The 22,855-nt window shown below is 33.5% G+C and overlaps 1 protein-coding gene across 1 annotated transcript in view; it reads right to left on the bottom strand.

Annotated features, from left to right (window-relative positions):
• The window catches only part of Megf9 (multiple EGF like domains 9), a 93,285-nt gene that overhangs the window by 28,180 nt on the left and 42,250 nt on the right, over window positions 1–22,855 (bottom strand). Inside the window, exon 2 of the mRNA XM_063259908.1 lies at window positions 19,273–19,474. Coding sequence (XP_063115978.1) covers window positions 19,273–19,474 — 202 coding nt within the window. The remainder of the gene's footprint in view (window positions 1–19,272; window positions 19,475–22,855) is intronic.

The raw sequence follows: 22,855 nt of genomic DNA, 5'->3' as shown, positions 1-22,855 counted from the left end.
CCATAACTCAGAAAGGCTAATTTAATTCAACTAAGAAAGTTATTTTTTATTTACTTTACTGTTCTTTTTAACAGAAGAAATATAACCACAAAAAGTTGCAAGCCCATTCAATTACTCCATTATTTTGATAGAAATGTCTGCATTTCCAAGTCATTTTGAAAAAAGAAAACACAGGCAAAAATGAGAACCAAGAATCATCTAAAGAAGTTATTTCTCAGATATGTTAGCTTTCGAATTCTTTTGTAACTATTATAAAAGATTTGTTTAATCAAAGTATAATTATTAATACCTGATTTTTGTACATGTTGTGTTCTAAAAATTAACTTGTAGTGCCTAAGATTTGGAACTCATTTTTCTCACAGAAATGACTATACTGATGGGGTAGGGACGAGGGGAGAGTCTTCAAGGGTACTTGTTTACTAAGGCAAACAAAAACCTGCCTAACCTAAATTGTCAATTATGGCAATGCTGAAAATTAAGAGCTTTATACCCAAGTTCTAAACCGTATAGGCCCTATAGATGGTAAATAGGCTGGTCAGAAGGTAATATTAACACTTTCTGATTTCCTACTACAGGTTATAAAGTACAAACAAAATATTCATGAACTACTTAATGTAGTCCTTACAACTATTCTAACATTCATAAGTTTCAGGTTTATCACTTTTCACCAAGTTAAATTTCCACATTTGAAAAATAAGAATAATAATCTATTTGAAAAGATAGTGAAGATTAACTGAATTTAAATATTTAAATGTACTCCAAATACATAATGCTATAGGAGCACCATATATGATAAACTATTAATACTTCAGCATCTTGAAGTGGTACAGCAAATGAGTAACTCAGTTTTTAAAGACATATAGCCAATGATAGACAGAATTAGAAAGTAGAACTTTTGTCTCCTAACAGTGTTTCCTTTCTTTTTATAGTACAGATTACTGCAATGTACCTAGCAAAAGCAAGGCAGAAAGATTCAATAAGCTTAATTTAATAAAACAACACACTTGAAATGTTCTAGGCTAATTTCCTGGCTCGACAATCATTTAAATACATCTTCTGATAAATGACAACTTTCAAAAATGTATTTGCCAAAGAAATAAGATGTTGTTTTTTATCTACCTACATTTCTAAGACATGAGAGCTCTAGTTTCCTACTATATCTTGTACTGTTTGTAAATTCTCCCATTCCAGCCAGGTTTCCTTGAAAAATCTTTTTCCTTTTCTCAAACAGCATTATTGATAATTTTCAATTTTAAAATTTAAGTTTATAACTCATGTAGAAGTAGGTACATTTAAAGATGAATTTAAAGAATAAAATATTTAATACTCTAATAGTCACAATTAAGACATTTGAAAGCCCTTGTATGATCCTCTCCATCTAAGATTTATGTTAATTATTCTTTTACTCCTTAAGAATTTTACCATTCCTGAGTGTATTATTAAGCAATGTATCACACAGGTTTGCCCGCTCATAAACTTTAAGGTTGAGAGCATCTGAAATGCTTGGGACCAGAAGAACTTTGGAGTTCAGAGAATGAATTTCAGATTTTGGAATATTTGCACGGACTTTTCCAATTCCTAATCTGAAATTTGAAACTTTTTGAGCACTACAAGTTTTGAATTTTAAAGCTTTTAGAGCAGTACAAGTTTTGAATTTGAATATGGATGTTCAAACTGAGTTTATAAAAATCAAGATCTATTATTCTTTGGCTTGCTTTTCATATAGCCCTTAAGTGTTTGATATTTCATTTAGGGTAAATTTTGTAGTTGTACTCATTCATTTTTCACTATTATATTTTATTGAGTAACTTTTAACACTATTCTCATAAACATTTGAGTTGTTTTCTTTTTTGGACTCCTGTGAATAATGCTATCATGTATTCTGGTACCCATGAGGACAATTATACCAAGAAATGGAACTGCTGGTAACAAATAGGTTTTATGCACGTTCAACTTTATATAGCAATGTGTAACTGTTTTCCAAAGTGGTGGTAACAAGTTATACTCCCATCAGCAGTGTAACAGTGATCTCATTGCTCTGTACACTCATCAACACTTGATATCATCAGCTTTTAAACTTGTGCCTATTGAGCAGCTTGAAGGAGTAGCATATCATGGTTTTAAATTGCATTCTTTCGCTTATTAAAGTGATAAAGCATGTTTTCACATTTATTGATCATTTGAGTTTCCTCTTCTAAGAAGAGTTTATCCAACTATTCTTAATAATAATTTGTAGAAATTTTTTTGGAAAAGTTATCCTTTGTCAGTTTTATATATTCGATTATCTTTACCCAGTTTGTAGCTTGTTACCTCATTTTCATAAAAAGACTTTTGATAAAAAGTAGTTCTTAGTTTTAACATAGTTGAATTTATCAATATTGTCCTTTATTAATTTTATATTTTGGAAAACACGAACTCTGAGATAAAAACAATGTACTACATATTTCAAAAAGCTAGAAGAAAGTTTTTATCACACAGAAATGATTAATATTTAAGGAGATAGATAAATTTAACCTTATGTAAAGTTTACATGATACATACATGATCAAAACATTTTAAGATAGTCCATTAATAGGCACAATTTTTACGTTTTCATATCTGCTAAAATACACTTTTTATAAGAACATAAATTCTGGTGTCAGAGTACTTGGATTCAAGCCCTGACTGTCTTACTCTATAGTTATGACCACAGTAAATTATCTCTTTATGCCTAATCTTTCTCTTTCATAAAGTAGAGAAGCTATCTCATGAGTTTGTTGTAAAGATTAATTTAGTTAGTATGTATGAAGGAGGTATGCAGAACACTGTCTGGCTCAGTAAAAACTATGTAAGTATTCTTAGGATATATTGTTAAAAGAAATTCCTTCTTATCTCAAGGACATTTAGACGCTTTCCTAAAAGTTACCATTTTATATTTAGGTCTTTTATTCACCTGAAATTTATTCTTGTGTATGACATTAAGTTAGAGATGCAACCTCATTTTCTTCATTATAGATAATCAAAGCCCTAGTACTATCCCATTGTAGGTCTTTGTACTATCCCTTTGTAGGTCTAGTAGGTCTATCCCTTTTTTCCAGGTTTTAGTATAGCCTCTGCCACATATCAAATATCTTTATACACATGAACTGTTTCTGTCTGTCTCTCGCTCTGTCTCTCTCTCTTTCTCTCTCTCTTTCTCTCCAAGCCATCATTATACTATCTAAATTATTATAACTTTATTTTCCCCAATATCTCTATGAAAAAATTTTAAACATAGATAAGTTGAAAGAACAGCGTTTGAATATTTGTGTACATATTTTGCCTTATATATTATTCCTCTAACTTCTGCTCCCAATTTTCACCACTTTAGACACACTGACTTTGCTACTGCTCAAAAATACAAGGCATGTTCCTACATCAAGGATTCTGGACTTGCTGTTCCCTCTGTCAGCCTTATACTTCACAGGGACTCCACATGAATACTCCCTGTGTCTTTCTGTTCTTTATTCAAATGTCATATCCTCAATAGGCCCTAGTTAGCCACACTATCTAAAATTTTAATTTTTCTTACTATTTATCATTTATTATCTTGTTTATTACCTCTCTTCCCATCTAGAATGACAGGTCTATGAAATCAGAGGTGTTTATGTATTTTGTACACTGATGCATTCCCAGTGGCTAGTGCATGATAGGCATGCAAACTTTGCTTAATGATTGCTTAATATGTTCCAAAATCTATGTGGACTTCCTTAACTCATGATGGCTTCTAAGTGCAATACTTCAGGGCTGGGGATTTGGTGCAGTGATGTAAGCGACTGCCTGCCAAGTGCTAGGCCATAAGTTCGATCTCCAGCATCAAAAAAAAAGCACAATATTTGCTTTCAAGTTAGTTCATTTAATATTTTTATTCATTGAATCCTGATACTTTATGCCATATTTAAATTCACCTCTTAGACTATTAAAAATAAGATATTCTTTCTAGATGAACAAAATGAGACATTTAATGACTAGCTCAGTGTTAAAAGACAGAGATCCCTTAAATTTATTCTTGAAAGAATAGGTAGGACACATAAGTAGGACACAGAAAAGCTGGCAGGAAAAGGAAAAAAGCACTACCCTTCAAAGAAAACTCTTTTGTTTATTCTCTATAGATTTACTTATTGTTATAACCCTTCAAACAGGCCTCCTTAGCATATGTAACCATCATATAAACAAAGAATAGAAGCTCAATATAAATTAACTGCAAGTTAACTTCATATGAGGACAACATAGTTTTGGGGACAAGGCATTGCCCACTAGATCAGTGGTCCTAAAACTTCAGGATGTATGAGAATCATTTGGAGGGCTTCTTGTGACACTGATTGTTAGGCCTTATTGCAGAGCTTTTGATTCAGTAGGAATCTGTCTTTCTAATCAGTTCCTAGGTTATGCTGATATTATTGGACTACAGACCATAATTGAAGAATCACTATACGAGATTAACTGGGAAAATATTACTGCATTTGTACTTCACTTCATTTCCATATCCTTACTCCTGACTGGTAAAACTATCTAATTTCTGCCTCCAGGTTTAGGCTGAATCATTGATACGAATCCCAATATAAGAAGAGGCAATCAATCCCAGTTTGATTACCCCCTTTATAATCAAACCCCATTTGCTACCAATTCCTCTTATCTTAGTCCCCTGTTTTCTCGATGACTAAATTCTAACTGTTCTTCTTAGTTTCTCAATTCAAGGCTCCTGGTCCCAAATGCCAGACCTTCCCACCCCAAAGACTAGGTCCATGACACTTATTTGAGACCTTCCACACACCAAATTGCCTACGATTTAAAGTACAGCAAGTTAGGTGTTCTGACATTTCAAACCATGGACTTGGTGTATTTCAAATATCCTAATTTTTGTCTTTTCCTTTCAAATGGTTCTCTCTGTGTAGACTCATTACTTCAATGCTTTCCATTCAGTATTTATTTCCTCAGCTTAGATGTGACTTCTACTTACATCTCCTAGGTTTGCACCTAGGTTGATGAAGCACGCTCTGCCACACCAGGCCTCACATTTAAAGTTAAGATGCCATACTCTGGTTTTTCTTCAGATCATATAGGTCATTTGCCTTTTAAAGTTAAGATGCTCAAGCTGCCACATCTAATCTTGGCCACTATTTCAGGATATAGTAGGAAGAATCTTGGAGCCAGAGCAATCTTGGCTTACATCTAAATTCTGCCATTGATCAGTTATGCCATGCAACTTAGCCTTTTAAGAGAATGTTGAATGAGTTGGTCAGAGAAAAGAGCTTACATGTGTAAAGCATCAAGTATAACAAGTTAGCAGTGTTCATTAGGGTTACTGTCCTGTTCACCCAGTGCTCTCCTGGCCTCTGTAGTTTCTCATCAGTCAGTAAAGAAAGTTAATATAATTCTTTGAAAAATTTTTCTTCAAATATCTGTAATATCTGTTTTACAGACATTTTATTCAATTGCTAAACTCTAAAAAATCAATTCAAGATCAACAAACGAAAAATTAATGAAATGGTCATAGTGTTATGTGCTAGAAATTGGCAGAAAACAAAGGAGTGGTTTTGTTATTGACAATACAAACTGTATTTTCACTGTAATTTTTGGCAACAAGAAGTCAACTCTTCCTGCGAAATATTTAGAATGAACCTTAAACTTGAGAGGTCTTTAAGAAGCTATGTTACAGAACTTCACAAAAAAATACATTTATTCATTAAAACATTTCGATTGTGCTCACTTCTCAGATTAAGAACTCCTGATTCTAGAGCACAGCAGCACATACTAACCCAGCACTGGATGCCAAGAGTTAAACCTTATGAAAGAAATTGAATATGGCATTGGAATTCTTTGAACTGACTCCTCGTTCTGGTAGTAGTCATCCAAGCTTGGGCTTATCATGTAATCTTTTTGAGTATTCTCATTCGTAATTTGATGGATGATCACCCTATTTATCTCTCCAACTTGTTGTTAGAATCAAATTAGAATAAAAGAGTTCTACTGATTATAAATTTACAGATGTTAGTAATTAACATTCCCTGGGAACTCACTGTATTAATAAACACAAGAGAAAACTTAGAAAAACCAGTGGAGAAAAGGGAAACCTTGCACATTGCTGGTGGGAATCTAAATCAGTACATTCATTATGGAAAAACAGTATGGAAGATTCTCAGAATATTAAAAATAAGCATATGATCCAGTAATCTCACTACTGGTTGTGTATCCAAAGCAAATAAAATTGGCATGCTGAAAAGACATTTGCACTCTCGTGTTTATTGCATCACTATTTATAATAACCAAGAAATGCAAGCAATCTACCAAGTAATTCATGGATTTAAAAATATATACAATAGAATACTATTCAGCCACAAAAAAGACTGAAATTCTGTCAATTGTGACAATGGTGATGGAACTGGAGAGCATTATGTTACATGAAATAAACCAGGCACAGAAAGGTAAGAAAAGGATGATATCGCTCTTAGGTGAAATATTAAAAGAGAAAAAGGTGATCTCATGAAAACTGAGCGCAGAATGGTGGTTATCAGAGGTTGAGAATAGTAGAGGAAAGAAATGAGGCAGGAGTGATCAGTGAGTACTGTTGCAGTTAGGAATAAGGAGCAGTGGTGTGTTATTGCATAGTGACATGACTACAAATAACAAGTATGTATCGCATATTTCAAAAAGTTAGAGGAAAGGAGTTTGAAGGTTTTTTCCATAAAGAAATAGTAAGGATTTGAAAAGAAATACTTTAACCTGATTTAAACATTACAAAATGTATATACATATTGCAATATCATATGGTATTCCATTAAGATATATACTTTTTATGTTTTATGTATCAGTTTTTTAAAAACCAAAATTATTGAACACATGAAATATGCTAACAGATTCATGTATTTTCTATAAAATCTATAATGGAATTCATGATTTTTAAACTAATCTTATATACTGTTACAATAATTATAGCTAAAGCACCATTTTATAAAAAATTTAGAAGAGGGGCTGGGGATTTAGCTCAGCGGCATAAGCGCCTGCCTTGCAAGCAGGCAGTCATGAGTTCGATCCCTGGTACTGATAAAAAAAGAAAAAGACAAAAAAAAATCTAGAAGAAGTTCAAGTCCCAAATTTTTTTGTAGGATTGACATCTTAAGATATTTTGAGTAGAAATTATATTTAGGAAGAAAAAGCTGATCCATCCTGTATTTCTCTCCATTCTCCAGAAAACATATTTCTTGCTATGGAAAAATTACCGAGATAGAAAAAGTCATGCTGATTTAATTTTATTTCAAGAACACAGAAGAAGACAAAGCCTTCTCTGTGGGAACAAGAGTCCTTCTATTTTGGCCTGAGTCTCCTAATATAAGTTCTAGAAGCTCTTCTTTTAAAAATTCAGAGGGAGAGGATATTAAGTCATGCCATGAATTTGTATATTTTAACTACAATGTCATATATCCAAAATGGAAAATCTTCATGCTAACAAAGTTACAATATTTCTTTATCCTAATTCTTCTTCTGACTTAAGGTTAGGAATTATCACTAGAACCAGCTCTTCCCTCCTAATAAGATAGTAATACTAATCATATTTCCTGAATTGCTCCAAATAATTCCAGTAATTTTTTGTTTTAAAATAATATTAGATTGAAAGAAAACTTGGAAAAAGTACAGAGTTCTTATATGCCTTTCACCCACCTTTACATGATGTTAATTTATATAATCACAAGATCATCATAAGGGTAAAGCATAGCCATACGAATTATTACTGATGTTACCTGGTTTAGTGTCATTATTCAAATGATGATTTTTCATGGCTGAAATCTGCCTTATGATTGCTAAATTTAAAGACAATTAACAAACACTCCATTGTACTGAAGTTAGGAGGGTCAGATGTTGGTTTCAGGCTTTTTCCACCTACTTAGTAAATATCTGCTTTGAGGCAAGTTAAGTCCCAATTTCTTCATCTACAGAATGAGAATATCACTTCAATTGTTATCTTATTCTTACAATTTAGTACACATAAAATACTTAGCCTGACACAAAGCAAACATTCGATAACTGTTGATGCTATTCATTCTGGAACTGATAGTGGTTTAAAAGTTGATCGTCCTTAATATAAAAATCTGAAATTCAAAACTTTTTGAGAACATACATGATGCTTTGGATTTTGGAGCATTTAAGGTTTTGGAATTGTTTATTTGGGATGCCCAACTGGTAAAATCTATATAAACGTTAAAATTTTTGAAAATCTTTGAAATCAGAAACACTTCTGATCTTAAACATTTTGGAAAGGGCTACACAGCCTGTGGTAATATTGTTAGTAGTATTTCCCAAGTTGTGTGGTACTCTTGACTCAGAAGGATGTAAAACTACAGACAAGGAAATACTATGTGTTTATAAGGTCAAATTAGAAAAAGGTTTAACTAAAGATTAAACTAGTGGTTCTTAACTGTGTGTGATGATGCGTGCCTATCTTTCCAGCACTTTGAGAGGCTGATGCAGCAATATAGCCTGAACAACTTAGTGCCTAGGTGAGATCCTGTCTCAAAAAAAAAAAAAAAAAAAAAAAAAAAAAAAAAAAAAATTTAAAAAAAGGCTGCGTATGTGGCTCAGGGTAAATATCCTGGGTTCAATCCCTAGTATCATAAAAAAGTAGGGAGGAGGTTTTTCTTTAGCAATACAAGCTTGCAAACTTTGCCATTTAGGCAAAAATAGTAAACAATTTTGAAGCAGATCCTACTTTACTGACTGTGAGAAGAATCATAAGTTACGCTTCCCTTTGCTAAATAAGTATTTGGTAAGTACACTGCAAACAGGCCCATTATCTCAGAGAGAGATTTAACAAGACCATCTGTGTTATGAACAACCAAAGAAAAGTATCTTACCTTAGAGAAGATAAGTTAAAGTTTGTTAGTGACAGATTCTACAGAATATCCTCAACCAGTACTCACGGGACTGGCTTGTGTACTACACTATAACTGTATGTATAAATTGAAGGTGCTGATTGTTAAGATCTAGAATTAGAAAGCCCCAACTTAGAGCATCCTTGAAAGAAGTTGGCCACAAGAAAGTAGATTCATCTGCCCTTAAAACAAAAACAAAACAACAAAAAACTAATCACTGCTGATTCAGCAAGGAGCTGAATTAATAAAAGCATCCTCACAGTAGGAAGCAAGCATTATTCACTCTTCCCCCACCCCCACCCAGGGACCAGGCTTCCATCCAGCAATTCTACACAGTAGTAAGAAACAGCAGTTTTAGTGAGCCGATCAGAATCATGTTTCCTTTACAGGAAAATTAACCTCTATTGCTTCTGAAAAATTAGTAATTAACTGTTGGAGAATAGGTTGCATCAAAAGGAAGACAATGAACTTTATGCTACTGGTATAAAAAAGGATCATAGCAATTAGTTGGAAAAATAAATTGGAACTATATATTTGAGCACTGTGGAAAAATCTGTCAATTATGTAAGCTTTCAACTTCCTTGTATCTATTATTTGCTAATTCCAAAGTGCAGTCCTCCTTATAAAGACTAACAGCTTTAAAACTCTTAAAAGGTAAAGGGCCCTGGGACTTATTATAAGCAACACAAAAAGAACATTGGAGTAGAGGCCCTGACACTTAGCAGCAAGCTTTCTTTGTTTTTGTTTTTTTTTTTTTTATCGGTACCAGGGATCGAACTCACAACCACCTGCTTGCAAGGCAGCGCTGAGCTAAATCCCCAGCCCCAGCAGCAAGCTTTATAAGGCACTAAAATGCCCTGGGATTTGGTAGGTGTCAGCATTTCAATTCCTACAGCCTAGAAAACAAAGGAAGAATGGTAAGCATAGGGAGAGGCATGTGGGACCATGCATTTTCATATATTCAACTTAGAAATACAAACTATCTTTAGATTTATAAGTATTCATGCAAAAAGCATACAATTGTGAGAGAATTATGCATAGACATACTGCTATCATGGCACATCACCAGTTTTATTCTATTACCCTAATTTTGATCCTTACTAATTTTCACACTGCCTCTAATTGCTCCCTACCATATCCACCCACATTCTACTACTGCTGCAGCACAGTGCTGATCTTTTTCCTGCTCAAATATTGCTTCATGAATGAAATCTAAATCAATCATCTGCTCTGTGTGACCTGACCCCAAGAGGTCTTAGCAAATTCATCTGGCCCTGTGCCTTTTCTAACTGACATGGTGAGTAAGCACAGCTCTGATACAGTAATCTTCTTGTTTCCTCTTCTGTAAAGGCTTTTTCCACCTTGCCACTCCTGTACTGTATATCTAAATACTTTCCTTTCTTCAAAATGAGTCAAATGTTGCCTCCTTAATGAATTTAGCTCTGGTTTCTCCAGCTAGAAATGAGATTGTTACTGGACAAAGGATTCTGTGGTTCTACCCAACTTCTTGGTGTTGGGAATACCAAAGAACTGGATAAGACACACAGAAGATGCAGCACAAGTGTACATTTCCTGAAAATGAAATAGGTACGCTCCACCAGGCGAGAGGAGTGGTACCCAGCATAAAGGAAATGGGCCTTTTGTAACCAAAATCCCTGGGTTGCCCTCCCACGCTAATTATACATTGAGACATTTGTCTTATCAAAAACTCACTTGGCCTGGCACCAGATTTAAACTGCCCTGTGTGGAAAGACTCTCTTGGCTTCCTGCCAGACATAATCTGGAAGGATCAAGGTGTCTTTTGATTGGTTTGCCCACATACAAATGAGGCATCTTCTGGTTGGTCCTGCAAACAGTGCCAGGTTCAAGTAAAGATTGAGAATATTACTTCCTGATTGACTCTGTACAGTGCAAAACAGCTGTGGAGTTTAGGTTCTATGTTTATGTTTGTCCTTTGTTTAACGAAATATCACATTCAACCTGTTAGTCATGGGTTTTCATGGCCTTTGACACACTCCACCCAATTAGTTGTCCAGTTTGCCCCAGCCATAATCAGCTACCTCAGTATCTCTCAAATTCTTTATCTCACTAACATTGTCGCTTTATGTTTTGTGAAATATGTCAATTTTTCCTTAATTTATAACTTTTCATACACATTTCTTAATGCCCTTACTAGAACAGAAGTTCCTCTGAAATTAAACCTATTGTCTTATTTTTTACTCTCTTAATATTAAAGTACTCACACATAAATGCCATAGTTGTTATCAAGAAAATATGTAAACACTCAACTGTTGACCAAATATATAGCTGGCACCAACTACTATATTCATATGAACTTGATTATATATATATACAGATTTGGGAGCAAGTGAGCCTCCCAGAAGCAAAATAAACAATCTTCTAATATTGTCAACAGCAAAACACTAACATATTTCTTTAAAATTTCCAAACTGGCCAGAAGTGGTTTAATAAAACAACAGAGGAGTTACATTAAGGTTTAGAGACAGTAACATGCTGCCCAACAGCAGTATCTACTCACTGACATTTTGTTCACAAAGGTCATTAAGAGCTGGGGAAAACACAAAGGTGGGGTTTTTCCATTCATTTGACTACTGTTGATATCTGGTTAATAATTAGAAAACAAGAAGGGTAAATTATGCTCTATGCTAAATGGGAGGTTTAAGACAGAAATGCACTGAAAAGCACACAGAGCTTTCCAGACTGTTTATGCATTTTTTACACATACATGTCAGTAAACCCAGTAGCCTTTTTCTGAACAAATTCCCTCCAATCATTTATTAACATTCAAATGTTAGCTTAATTTATTTTTCCATGGATTTAACATCACACTTGATGTGATATACTTTATATACCTTCTAAGACACAAATCATTTGCTCCTGTGCAAACATTTATTGAAATAAAAGAACCATGATAGGATAAAGGTTAGGTGCATCACTTACTTTTAATCAAAATAGCTTACCTTTAAAAATTCCACTTTTGCCAAGGATGGTAGTACACATCTGTAATACCAGCACTCAGGAGGCTGAGGCAAGAAGATCATTGTGATCTTCCTAGACTTCCTAGATCACTGAGGCCATCCTAGACAACATAGTGAGCTCAGTGACAGCCTAAACTACATAGCAAGACTGTCTCAAAAAAAAAAAAATTCCACTTTCAAGGGAAAATATTGAAGTATGGAGAAAAAATAATTTAAACTTTAGATTGATGTAATGAGTAACAACTGGTGTCCAGGATAAAGATTAAATTAAAATTAAAAGTATGAGGCCTTGTTTTTTTTTTTTTTTGTCTAAAACCATACAAATATGTGAGAAGATTTCTAGAGTTTGTTTCTAGTGATGAAATAACACTTTTTCTTGATCTTCAAGAACTATGGACAATGTAATAAATACTAGTTTGAAATTCACAAGTTTCTGTTACTCCTAAGTATAATACAAGAAATATGTCTTTCAGAGCCATAAATCAATAGGAGACTTGAAGATGTTCTGTAATTTTTCTATCCAAAATTTATTTTGGCATTACTTTATGAATAAAATTTTACCTTCTGTCCTTGGGCATATTTCCCTAATTAAAAATGAAAAGTACTAAATATACATTATATAGAAACAACAGATTTTATAGGAAAGGATATTAGATTACTAAACTTTTTTATTTAAGACAATATAAAATGTAACTGTGAATATTTACAATAATCTCAAATCTGTGTATGTTTGTCTACATGTGAAGTCAAACCTGACACTATTTAAGAGCTACATAAATAGATTCAGGCTTTCTTAAGGCACATTGGGTTTTTTTGTTTCTTTTGTTTTTTTTTTTTTTGATAAATATCACTAATTCATTTATTTAAGCACATGTCAAATCATGAAGCAGGAAAACATTAGAAATATGTTTCAAAAGCAAAATGGAAAGTTCAGATATCATAGATCAACTCTTTACAATCAGACAGGTTGGCACGGGTGACATGAGGGGGTGGCCCTCTGTCAGTACATAAAGGACTTTGTGTTTGCATACAAAGACATTGCTCAACCCACATTTGGTTCCTGCAGCCAAAGTCTCTGCTCACAGGGGCAACTCCCACTGCAATACGAGGGCATAAAGAACAGGGAAATGAATTTTTTTAAAGCCAGTTGTTTGTTCCATAGACTTTCAATGTGAGAGAATCAGGATAGATTAGGTCTACTTTTCTACTTTTACTCAAAAAAGAAGGAAAAAAAAAAAAAAGAACAGAAAGGTGAAGACAGGAGATAATTTGAATAGGTACTAGAGGCTGGATTTCTCATCTCGTTGTATGATCTTGAGAAATTCACTTGAATTCTGATTTATTTCATCCTGATAAGACTTCTCATCTCTCTGCCTCCCTGAATTATAGCCCATTCTGCACATCTCAGTTCCTTCCCTCTATGCAAGGCCTTTCCTTACAATGCCACCTTATTCTTGTTCTTTTCCTACTCTACGCTACAGTACTTACAAATTAAGTATATTTATATATGAATTTAGGATTTCCTCAGTTCTTCCCATGTTTTATTAGTGTACATTAATTGTATAAAATGCCAGACTTCAATGTGGCATTTTCATACATGTATATAACCTATTTGGATCATCTTTACTTCCCCTATTTCCCTCCCTGGCCCTCCCCGCCCTCAGTCCCCTTCTTCCTCGGTCTGTCTCCCTTCTACTTTCATGTCATTCTTTTTCTTTTAAAATTCTACATATTAAGGGAAACGTGTCTTTCTGAATCTAGCTTATTTTGTTTAACATGATGTTCTCCAGTTCCATCCATTTTCCTGCAAATGCCACGATCTAGTTCTTTTCAGCTGGCCCTCCATTCTGTATCTGTACCATACAAATCAAGCACATATTTAGAGACAATTCTCTATTGTGTTCTAATAGTTTGTATCCTTTAGTCTTGCATAGATTCTAAATTTATTGACAAAAGCCAAAGTAGTACTGCTTCTACTCTAAAGTGTCTAACACAAATCTAGGTCAATACAATACCTACTGCAAATGGTATCTGTTCACTGAAGGGCTAAACCTCTGATGTTCTACATTTCTACTAAATCAAAAAAAGGATTACCCTTACCAAGCAAGTATCTATATGGCATGAGTTACATCCCACCAGGAACAGGGTCTGATTGCCAGAAGATATTACTAGAAAATAACAAGTAGTCTGAACTTCTAGGTCAGAGCTCCTGCAGTGCTTACTCTTTGCTCAAACCTACGATTTTGAGAAAAGCTGCATCTGTATTGTGATTGGTAATAGATACTTATCTAAATCTAACTGCAGATGTTTCAAGCTCAACTTTTTTACTTACTGTGAATTATTAGTGAATTAATTAGTAATAACTACTTAGCAATTTTACTTAGTAAATTATGCAAATTATCTGTGACGGTTCCGTGTACAAATGAAAATAGCAGTAATAGAGTCTTATATGGCTGCTATGAGGATTAAATGAATTAATAACTATAAAAGGCTTGGGATAGTGCCTAGAATAACTGAAACAATATATAATTTTAATCATATATAAAATATTAAGTGAATTTTTGGTTATAATGCATAATTTCTTTTTTAGCTTACCAATATAAAACAAATATTTTAATTCTTACTCTTCATTTGTGAGATACTAATTCTTCAATTAAAAAATAAAATGGTTGGGGCTGGGGATTTAGCTCAGCAGCATAAGCACCTGCCTTGCAAGCAGGCGGTCGTGAGTTGGATCCCTGGTACTGATAAAAAACGAAAAAGACAAAAAAAAAAAAAAATGGCTAGCTATGGTGGAGCATCTCTGTAATTCCAACACTCAGGAGGCTGAGGCAGGAGGATCACTTGAACCTATGAGTTTAAGACTAGCCTGAGAAAATTAGAAATAATCCCATCACAAAAATGAAAACAAAAACAAAAGTAGGTCCAACTCCTAGGGAGGAATTGAACTGAATCTATGTATCTCCGTAAATACACACACACACACACACACACACACACACACACACCCCTACCTTATGTCTCACAAAAATCCTTCATTTTATATATATGCATGCATGTATGCACATATATGTGTGTATAGACATGCCGGGGGAGAGCTCCTATTTTACTGATGACACTGAGGTTCAGAGAGGTCAAATAGCCTAAACAAGTCATTAAGCTAGTTAATATGTTATTAGCCAGATAGTAAGTGACTAAACCAAGAAGAGAATCAAAGTTACCAATTTCAAATTCCCATCCCTTTCTGCTAAATATATCACACTGTCAACAATTTTCTAGTGTTTCTTTGTGATGCACTCATATAGTCTTGTATACACCACACATGAAGCTTCCCATTTCTGTTCTAATCTCATGTTAACTTAACTGCATTTCTGGTAACAAGAAATGCAGAGCTTAATGTTACGTGGCCTTGAGCTCTTATTCTTTCCTTGTAAAGATTTCCTTTGAGTACAGACTTTTAAATGACTTTTGTGATGCACTTCTATTTCTGAAAAATTGCCTCACATTCTAAAATAGTATTTTTTAAATTAAAAAATAAATATTACTCTTAAATATCCATAGAAAAGTATGTATTTATTTCAAAATTTTAACATGCCTATTCTTGGGGCCAAAGACAAACAAGTAACAGGAAAAATATAAAGATTGGAAGGAGAATGGAAGAAGTAATAGGAATAGAAAAGGCAAAGCCTTGTTAGTGTCATCCACATACCCAGTAATCATCCAGAATGGCGGCAGGTATAGCATCACAGGGGTATCAGTGAGCCATGTGCATAAAATACCTGGTGAAACCAGGAGAGGGAACAGCAATAAGGGGGTGGAACGGTGCAATCTGCTGTCAGGAGATTCAGAGGTGGGCTTTTTTTAGAAAAAAAAAAGAAAGACACTATAGCAGCAACAAAAAGGCAAAAGGAAAATAGTTTTCTAACTCTAAACCTAGATGTAAGAGGAGTGTGAGAAAGAAAGTTCAATAGTCCTTACTTGCATGGTTTGCAAGGAAAGCAAGGCCTTTGCAGATTTCACTCAGAAAATAAAACATTTGAGAAACCAACATACCTTGACATATATATTCATGCTACCTCATTAAAACAAAACATAAGTCCTAAGGATAACAGAATCTAGCACATAGCATAAAATAGGCTATGTGTATCAGGCAGTAATTTATAAGTATCTTCTATCTCTTGTATAGCATCCATTGTCCATTACTAAAAATCAGTTATTCTACATGAAATGTTAACTTATTTTCCAATATTTAGAATTTTAAAATTACAATTCACTTATGTTAACTCAAAATGGGGCTGGTATTTTAGCCCTGGGTTCAATTCCCAGCATAAAAAAGATGAAACAAGTTGTTTTGTTTGTTTGTTTTTTGGTACCAGAATGGAACTCACTAAGTTTTTACCAGGCAAGCACTTGAACCACTGAGTTAAATCCCCAGCCCTAACAAGTTTTTAAAGTAATACTAAAACACAGGCAAGCACCTATTAAAAAAAATAAATTCTCAGGGTAGGATATAGAATGTTCAAAATATCACTCCCTGACCAAAACCAATTTCTATAGCTTTTATCGGCAGCTGTATGTGGCATTATACTATACATCCTCTTCTCTGACATTTGGCACAATTTTTAAATTGTCTACATGTGATTCTGGCATTCTACCAAGTGTAACTATAACAACACAGGCTTCCTACATACCATTTTGTTAAAAATGTAGTATATGCCTTTATTGACTTCTGGAACACAAATACAGACTTTTTCTTATCTAATAATCTGCCAAAACACACTGAATTGAACAGTAAGTAATCTGGGGATATTTGAGCAAGAGGCTTCCTAGTAGGAAAAACATTAGTTGTGAAGTTGTTCTGGACTAATACTACACTACATTTGTTCAGTTGGATTGAATGTAGCTTTAGTGTGTAAAATTAGGAACACTAACTATACCTTCTAAATATCAGAATTATGATATTCAACATAGGAAAATAAGTATTCTCCTCAAGGAAGTTTCTGTGAAGATTATATGAGCTGAATTAAGAAGTTAGTAAATGCCCTAGAATATAATACATACTTAATAATTATTATTTTGTTATAAAATAGTATCTGTTCCTATTATTATTTTTATTAACTATTGAGCAATTACAGCTTACAAAGATTTACATATACATTTATCTTACTGGATTATTAATAAATAACAACTCTATGTAAGAGAAAGACAGGGCAAGGATTACCTCTGCTTTACAAATAAAAAGTCAAATGATTAAAAGAAATGGCTTGCTTAAAGTTACTTAACATTATCCACCATGACTGAACATAAATCGCCATGTAAAAAAGAGCAGATGAATTTTTTCTTGAAAGATCAGACTGCAAATATTGTAGGCTGGTGGGCCATACAGTATGTTTTAACTAGTCAACTTGCTGTGATAGCACAAAAGCAGCCACAGACAATCTAAAAATAAAAGAGTGGGGCTATATTCCAGTAAAACTCTATTTATGAAAACAAGCAGTGGGATGATCTTGTCTCTGCATCATGATTAATAGACTTCTGCCCTAGACGTTTAGATTACTATTCCAAAGTATTTTTCTACTACCTGGTGGTTACTACCTATTTTCAGGAAAACATTTCATCTTTAAACTTTTTAGTAACATTAACTGTCAGAGAAAAGAGAAAGCAGAAACAATTTGTAAAAGAACTATGAAAAAAATATTATTGTTACTGCTTTTCTCTCCTTCAGCTTTTAGAAGCTGAAGTTTTAGAACTTTTAATCCTTATTTTTCTCCTTTAACCTAAGCAATTGGTCTAGATTCTTCAAAAGTACAGAAAAGATGTCTGATGAAATACCAGAATAAACAAATTTGTCAATATCTTTCTTTTTTAAAGTAGTGGGAATGTGAAACTTCTGAATATAACTTGGAAGGTTTTGAGTGTTACTTTGTTCATTTTTTGGTTTTTGGTACTGGAAATTGAACTCAGGGCCTCTGTACAAGGAAATGTTGTCAGTTCTTTTTATTTTGAGCCAGGATCTTGCTAAGTCACTTAAATTGCCCAGGCTAGGCTCAAAATTTTAATCCTCCAGGGCCACAGATATAGCTCAGCAACACAGTGCCCACCTGGCAAGTGTGAGGTAGGGAGTTCATTTTCCAGTACCAAAAAAAAAAAAAAATTTCAGTCCTCCCATCTCAGTTTCCCAGAGTATGGATGTGTAGGCATGTGCTACCTTGATCAGCCCTTTCTGGGGGAGAGGAGAGGTGGGAAGGTAGGGGGTAGGTGGCAGATTAAATGATAGGCCCTACTATATTCTCAGTCTTAAAGAACATATTGATAATCACGCTGAGGCCAGAGAATCACAAGTTTGAAGCAACATAGTGAGACCCTGTCTCAAAAAAAAAAAAAAAAATCTCATTTAAACAACCCATATTCCTTTAAAATGAAAACAAATCAGAATTTTTGAGTGATATATGCTAAGCATTTTATATAAATATAATTCACTTAACTTTCACAACAATCCTGAAAAGAAACTGAGCCAGTGAAACAAAATGACTTGCCCAGGCACAGACCTCCTAAGTGGTAGCAGAACTTGGGTTCATATCCAACTTATACAGATTCTAAAGCTTATGTTCTTTTCGTTACATAATATTGGCTCTTCATTTGTTTAACCCACAAAAAGTTGAGTGTCTTATTCCAAAGACTAACTATTTTCAGTATAACAGAAGTCAAACCTCAGATAATATGGCATGGTTCTGCTAGATTAAGTCACCTCCAAATAACATACTATTTTAAAGGTAATTTAATCTGTTTCTGGCCTTAAAATGCACTGGTAATTAGCATGAAACTAGTCTATTTACCACCAGTTTAAGAAAATAAATATGACCAAGTTTAAGCCTTAGTTGTCCAAATCTATAATTTTGATAAAAGAAAAAAAAATAAATCAAGAAAGTCTCCAGTCATGTTTTGTTTTGTTTTGTTTTTTACAGTGCTGGGGATCAAACTCATGACCTCATGCTTGCCAGGCAGGCACTTATGCCACTGAGCTAAATCCCCAGCCCATAGTCTCCAGTTACGTTTTAACATAAAAAGAACATTTCATTAGAAATGCCTGAAAGTTAGCCCTGATAGAAAGCCAATCTCTTCCTCTTAATTTTTCTCCATAAAATTTAGAGAAACCATCATAATTTAATATATTTATAATAGAGTAATATATTTATAAAAGAGTAAATTAATAAATTGGAAGTTTTTGATCCTCATATTAAGTGTGACATACAAAGTCAAGGAGTAACAATACACAAAATATTTTATAAACCTATGACTCCCCCCTGCTCCTTAGTTCAGACCAGGCTGGTCTTCAGAGCTGGAGTCTACTTTCTTTTCCTTGCTTTTTCCTATGCTCCAGTGCTTACCTGTTGCAGAGTTTACTGAGGGCTCCCTGTGGACTACAGTTACATGGCAGGCAGAGCCCAGAAGTGTGATTCAGGTGAAAGCCCTCCTCGCAAGATTCACAGTGCAGGCCCTGATAACCTTGCTGACACTCACACTGCCCTGTGGTTTGGTTGCAGTGCTTCCCATCCAGGCTTCCAACCTCAGAGCAGTTACATATATACTCTGAAAAAGAAAAAAGGAGAGATAACAACTAGGAGTTAATGTCTTAACAAAGGAACAACTTTACTTTTCTTAATAATGTTTATCCCAAATTTATAAGGCCAGATAAAACTAGCTCTAATTTACTGCCTATACTGTTCATTTAAATAAGGAAATGTGTGCAGTACATAATATTATGTACATAATTATAAAGCTAATGTTCTCAATTTTTTTCCTACGACTAATCTCCTATCACTCCCACCCTACATCCCAATGTGTGTAGCTGTATAATTACTGGTTTTTCTTGATTGAAAGCTTCCAAAGGCAAGCTTATCAACATGACACTGAAAATACATGATAGAAATAACAACATATTAAATAATTCCATTGTACAGGAACAAAAACCTAAGGCTTAGATGATGGATTGGGTAACAAGGTCATACAAAAATCACCACAGCTGGAATCATAAACCAGTATGTTATATGTAGAAAGAAATTAATGGAGAATTGAAGCTTTTAAAAAATAATAAACAATAAATCCAGAGAAGATTATAGGTTCATCCTGATCACTGAGTAAAATCCAAACATAGTTTGAATGTCTTTTCCATATGAAAAGATTTAGAAAACAGACATTTTCCAATAGTACATCAGATCAAAATAATTAATAAGCCTTTATTCTTAGCCTTTTAACATACACATTCATTTAAAGATCAGAATTTAATTTTTGCTAATATTCTACCCATTTTATCAAAATTAGAATTTAATTTTTGCTAATATTCTACCCATTTTATCAAAAGGAAAGTATTTCCAATAGTTTTATGCAGCAGTAGCATTGGTACTTTACAAGTAAAATTTTGTGTATTCTGTAGGGATCGGCCTCATTCCAAAACGGCTATGAATGTGGCTGAATAAGCCCTGAGAAACTTATGGTACAAATTATACTTATGAATAGGCAAGGCACTATACAAAATGGTATTATTCTGACAACAGTTCACTTAGCTTGGAAAAAAGAGTCTTCAACGTTAATTCTTACTATTTCAAAAAATGTTTCTGGATAACTGCAAATCCAGCCTTACATACAAAGTTTTGTTTTGTTTTTTTAAAAGAAAGACTAGCAAATTGGCTTTATTTATTTATTTATTTATTTTGGTACTGGGGATTGAACTCACAACCTCGCGTTTGCCAAGCAGGCAGTTACACCACTGAGCTAAACCCCCGGCCCCCTTACATACAAAGTTACAAAGAAGTTTGATTCTATTATTCTAGAAAAGGAAATTAAATTTAAAAATTCTGAATGTAATCACAATCAGCATCCACACTGTGATAACAAAGGATTTCACAAAGAAATTTCCACTTGGTGAACTTAAACTTCCCACACTTCACTTCCTAGTCTTTGGTGTTAGTTTATTTTTCTACTTTCACGCTTCTTTTAGCTTATAAATATAACAAATGAATGGATATATGTTGGTAAATTGTTTATTTTATGCACATTCCAAGCAGTTGGTGATGAAGTACAAAATCTAAAAGAGAGTTTGGATTTCTTCAGTCTCAAGTTTAGGAAAATCAGTTTCCCATAACAATCAAGATTCTCACACAGTAATTGGGGATGATAGTGTTGCACAACGCTAGGGTCTTTGCAAAGCATGCATGATACTCAGGGCTTAATTCCTAGCAAAGGAAAAAAATTCTTATTTTTACTAGAGTACGCAAGTATGACATTTCTTTGACAGAGTTAGACACTTTCACATGATACTTGCTTTCTGAATACAGTATGTGTGTCATTTGTTTATATAATAATGTAACGTTCAAGTGGTTCATAAGCAGCTGAGTGCACCTTCCTCGCAGGACTTTTATACAACCGAAAATTATCAGAATGCTTAAAATAATATTTTAATTCTGAAACTTAGCAGACATTCAACATACTGCAATCCCTTCTGCTATATTAATTTCATCACAAGTTAAGCTGACCAAATTAGGATGGTATGGACAGAACTAGATAGAAAAAAAAAAAGACTATAACAACGATAATAAGAATTATGAATTATTCTATTATTCCACTACTAATAAGTTTTTATAATTAAAAACTGAATTAGTTGCTGTCATTATTCGATTGATCACTTTTGTACCTAGATTTTATAAACTAAATAGTTCTGAAATAACAATGTGCAATATATTAACTAGTGTTAATTCTCTACATTTTTTTTAATTTTGTATCATTTCTATCCTTTTATTTTGCTTTTTAAAATAAAAAAAAAGAAATCTAAAGGCCCTGAGACATATCACAATCGAATGCTACAAATCACAATAAAAAGAGAATGTTAAAGGCAAAAAAAATACTGAATTAGTATTCTCAATGAATGAAATATACTAGCATTATTTTTAAAAGAATCCAATTAATCTTGAAATCTGAGAAAAATACTCATTTTTTAAATTCAGGAAAGTTCTAATGAATACACTTTCAGTAATTTTATCATTTCTACAGAGTAACCTTTTTGTTATCCTTGAACTTACTCTTACTAGTCCTAGTTCTAAAACTGCTCATTCTACGTACTTGGAATTTTCTCTCATCTTCATATAGTCAAACCTATCCCCTATTTCAAAAATAAACTGAAACTCACACCACACCATCATAAACTCTAATCCTACTACTTCTACTGGGAAACATAATAACACCTACTACCTGAAACTCTTATATAAGAACAATCTAAAGAGGTAATAAAGTGAAACAGCTATGAGCAAAGACTGTAGAGACAAAAGTTCAAAATCCTGTCTTCTCACTATCACTGCTAATTTGTAATCTTAGCAAATTAGTTAACTTTCTTATGTTTTCAGTTTTTCATCGGTAAAGAGGCTATAATAACACCTATAATATTTAGCCCCAAATGTGAGGTTTGGAAGTATTGAAATAATTAGTATAATAGCTAGAAAAAGTGAGACGAAAGGAAGAATAATATAAATGTAAGTCAGATGTTAGACTCATAGACCACAGTATGTTACATCTCGTAGACAAGATCTGAAAGTCTGGGAATGGGTTTATTATCATGACATCTTTGGACAATGTCTGAGAAACATAATTAGTGCTTTGTTATACAGATACACAAGTTATGAGTCATTTTTATATAAAATATTATATATGATGGATATATACATATATGTATGTATGTATGTGTTGGCTTCTACACATTACTAATAATGCGTGCCTACAAAATACAATGATGAATCAGGATGATTTAGCGTATGGTTTTGGGTAGGTAAAATATGATGATTTACCAGATTAAATACTTTTAGTATTAATCATTCTAATAGTAGCAGAGTAAGTGGCAAATATTTGTTTCAACAAGAGAGACCATCATAGTGGTACAAAGAGTACCACTTTGTCTTGATATATCAAGACAAAGATGCATTA

Source organism: Cavia porcellus, unplaced genomic scaffold, assembly GCF_034190915.1.
Source record: "Cavia porcellus strain 051 isolate PalLab524CR breed Dunkin Hartley unplaced genomic scaffold, mCavPor4.1 scaffold_1, whole genome shotgun sequence".
NCBI lineage: Eukaryota > Metazoa > Chordata > Mammalia > Rodentia > Caviidae > Cavia > Cavia porcellus.
This window is presented reverse-complemented; position numbering and strand designations above follow the sequence as displayed.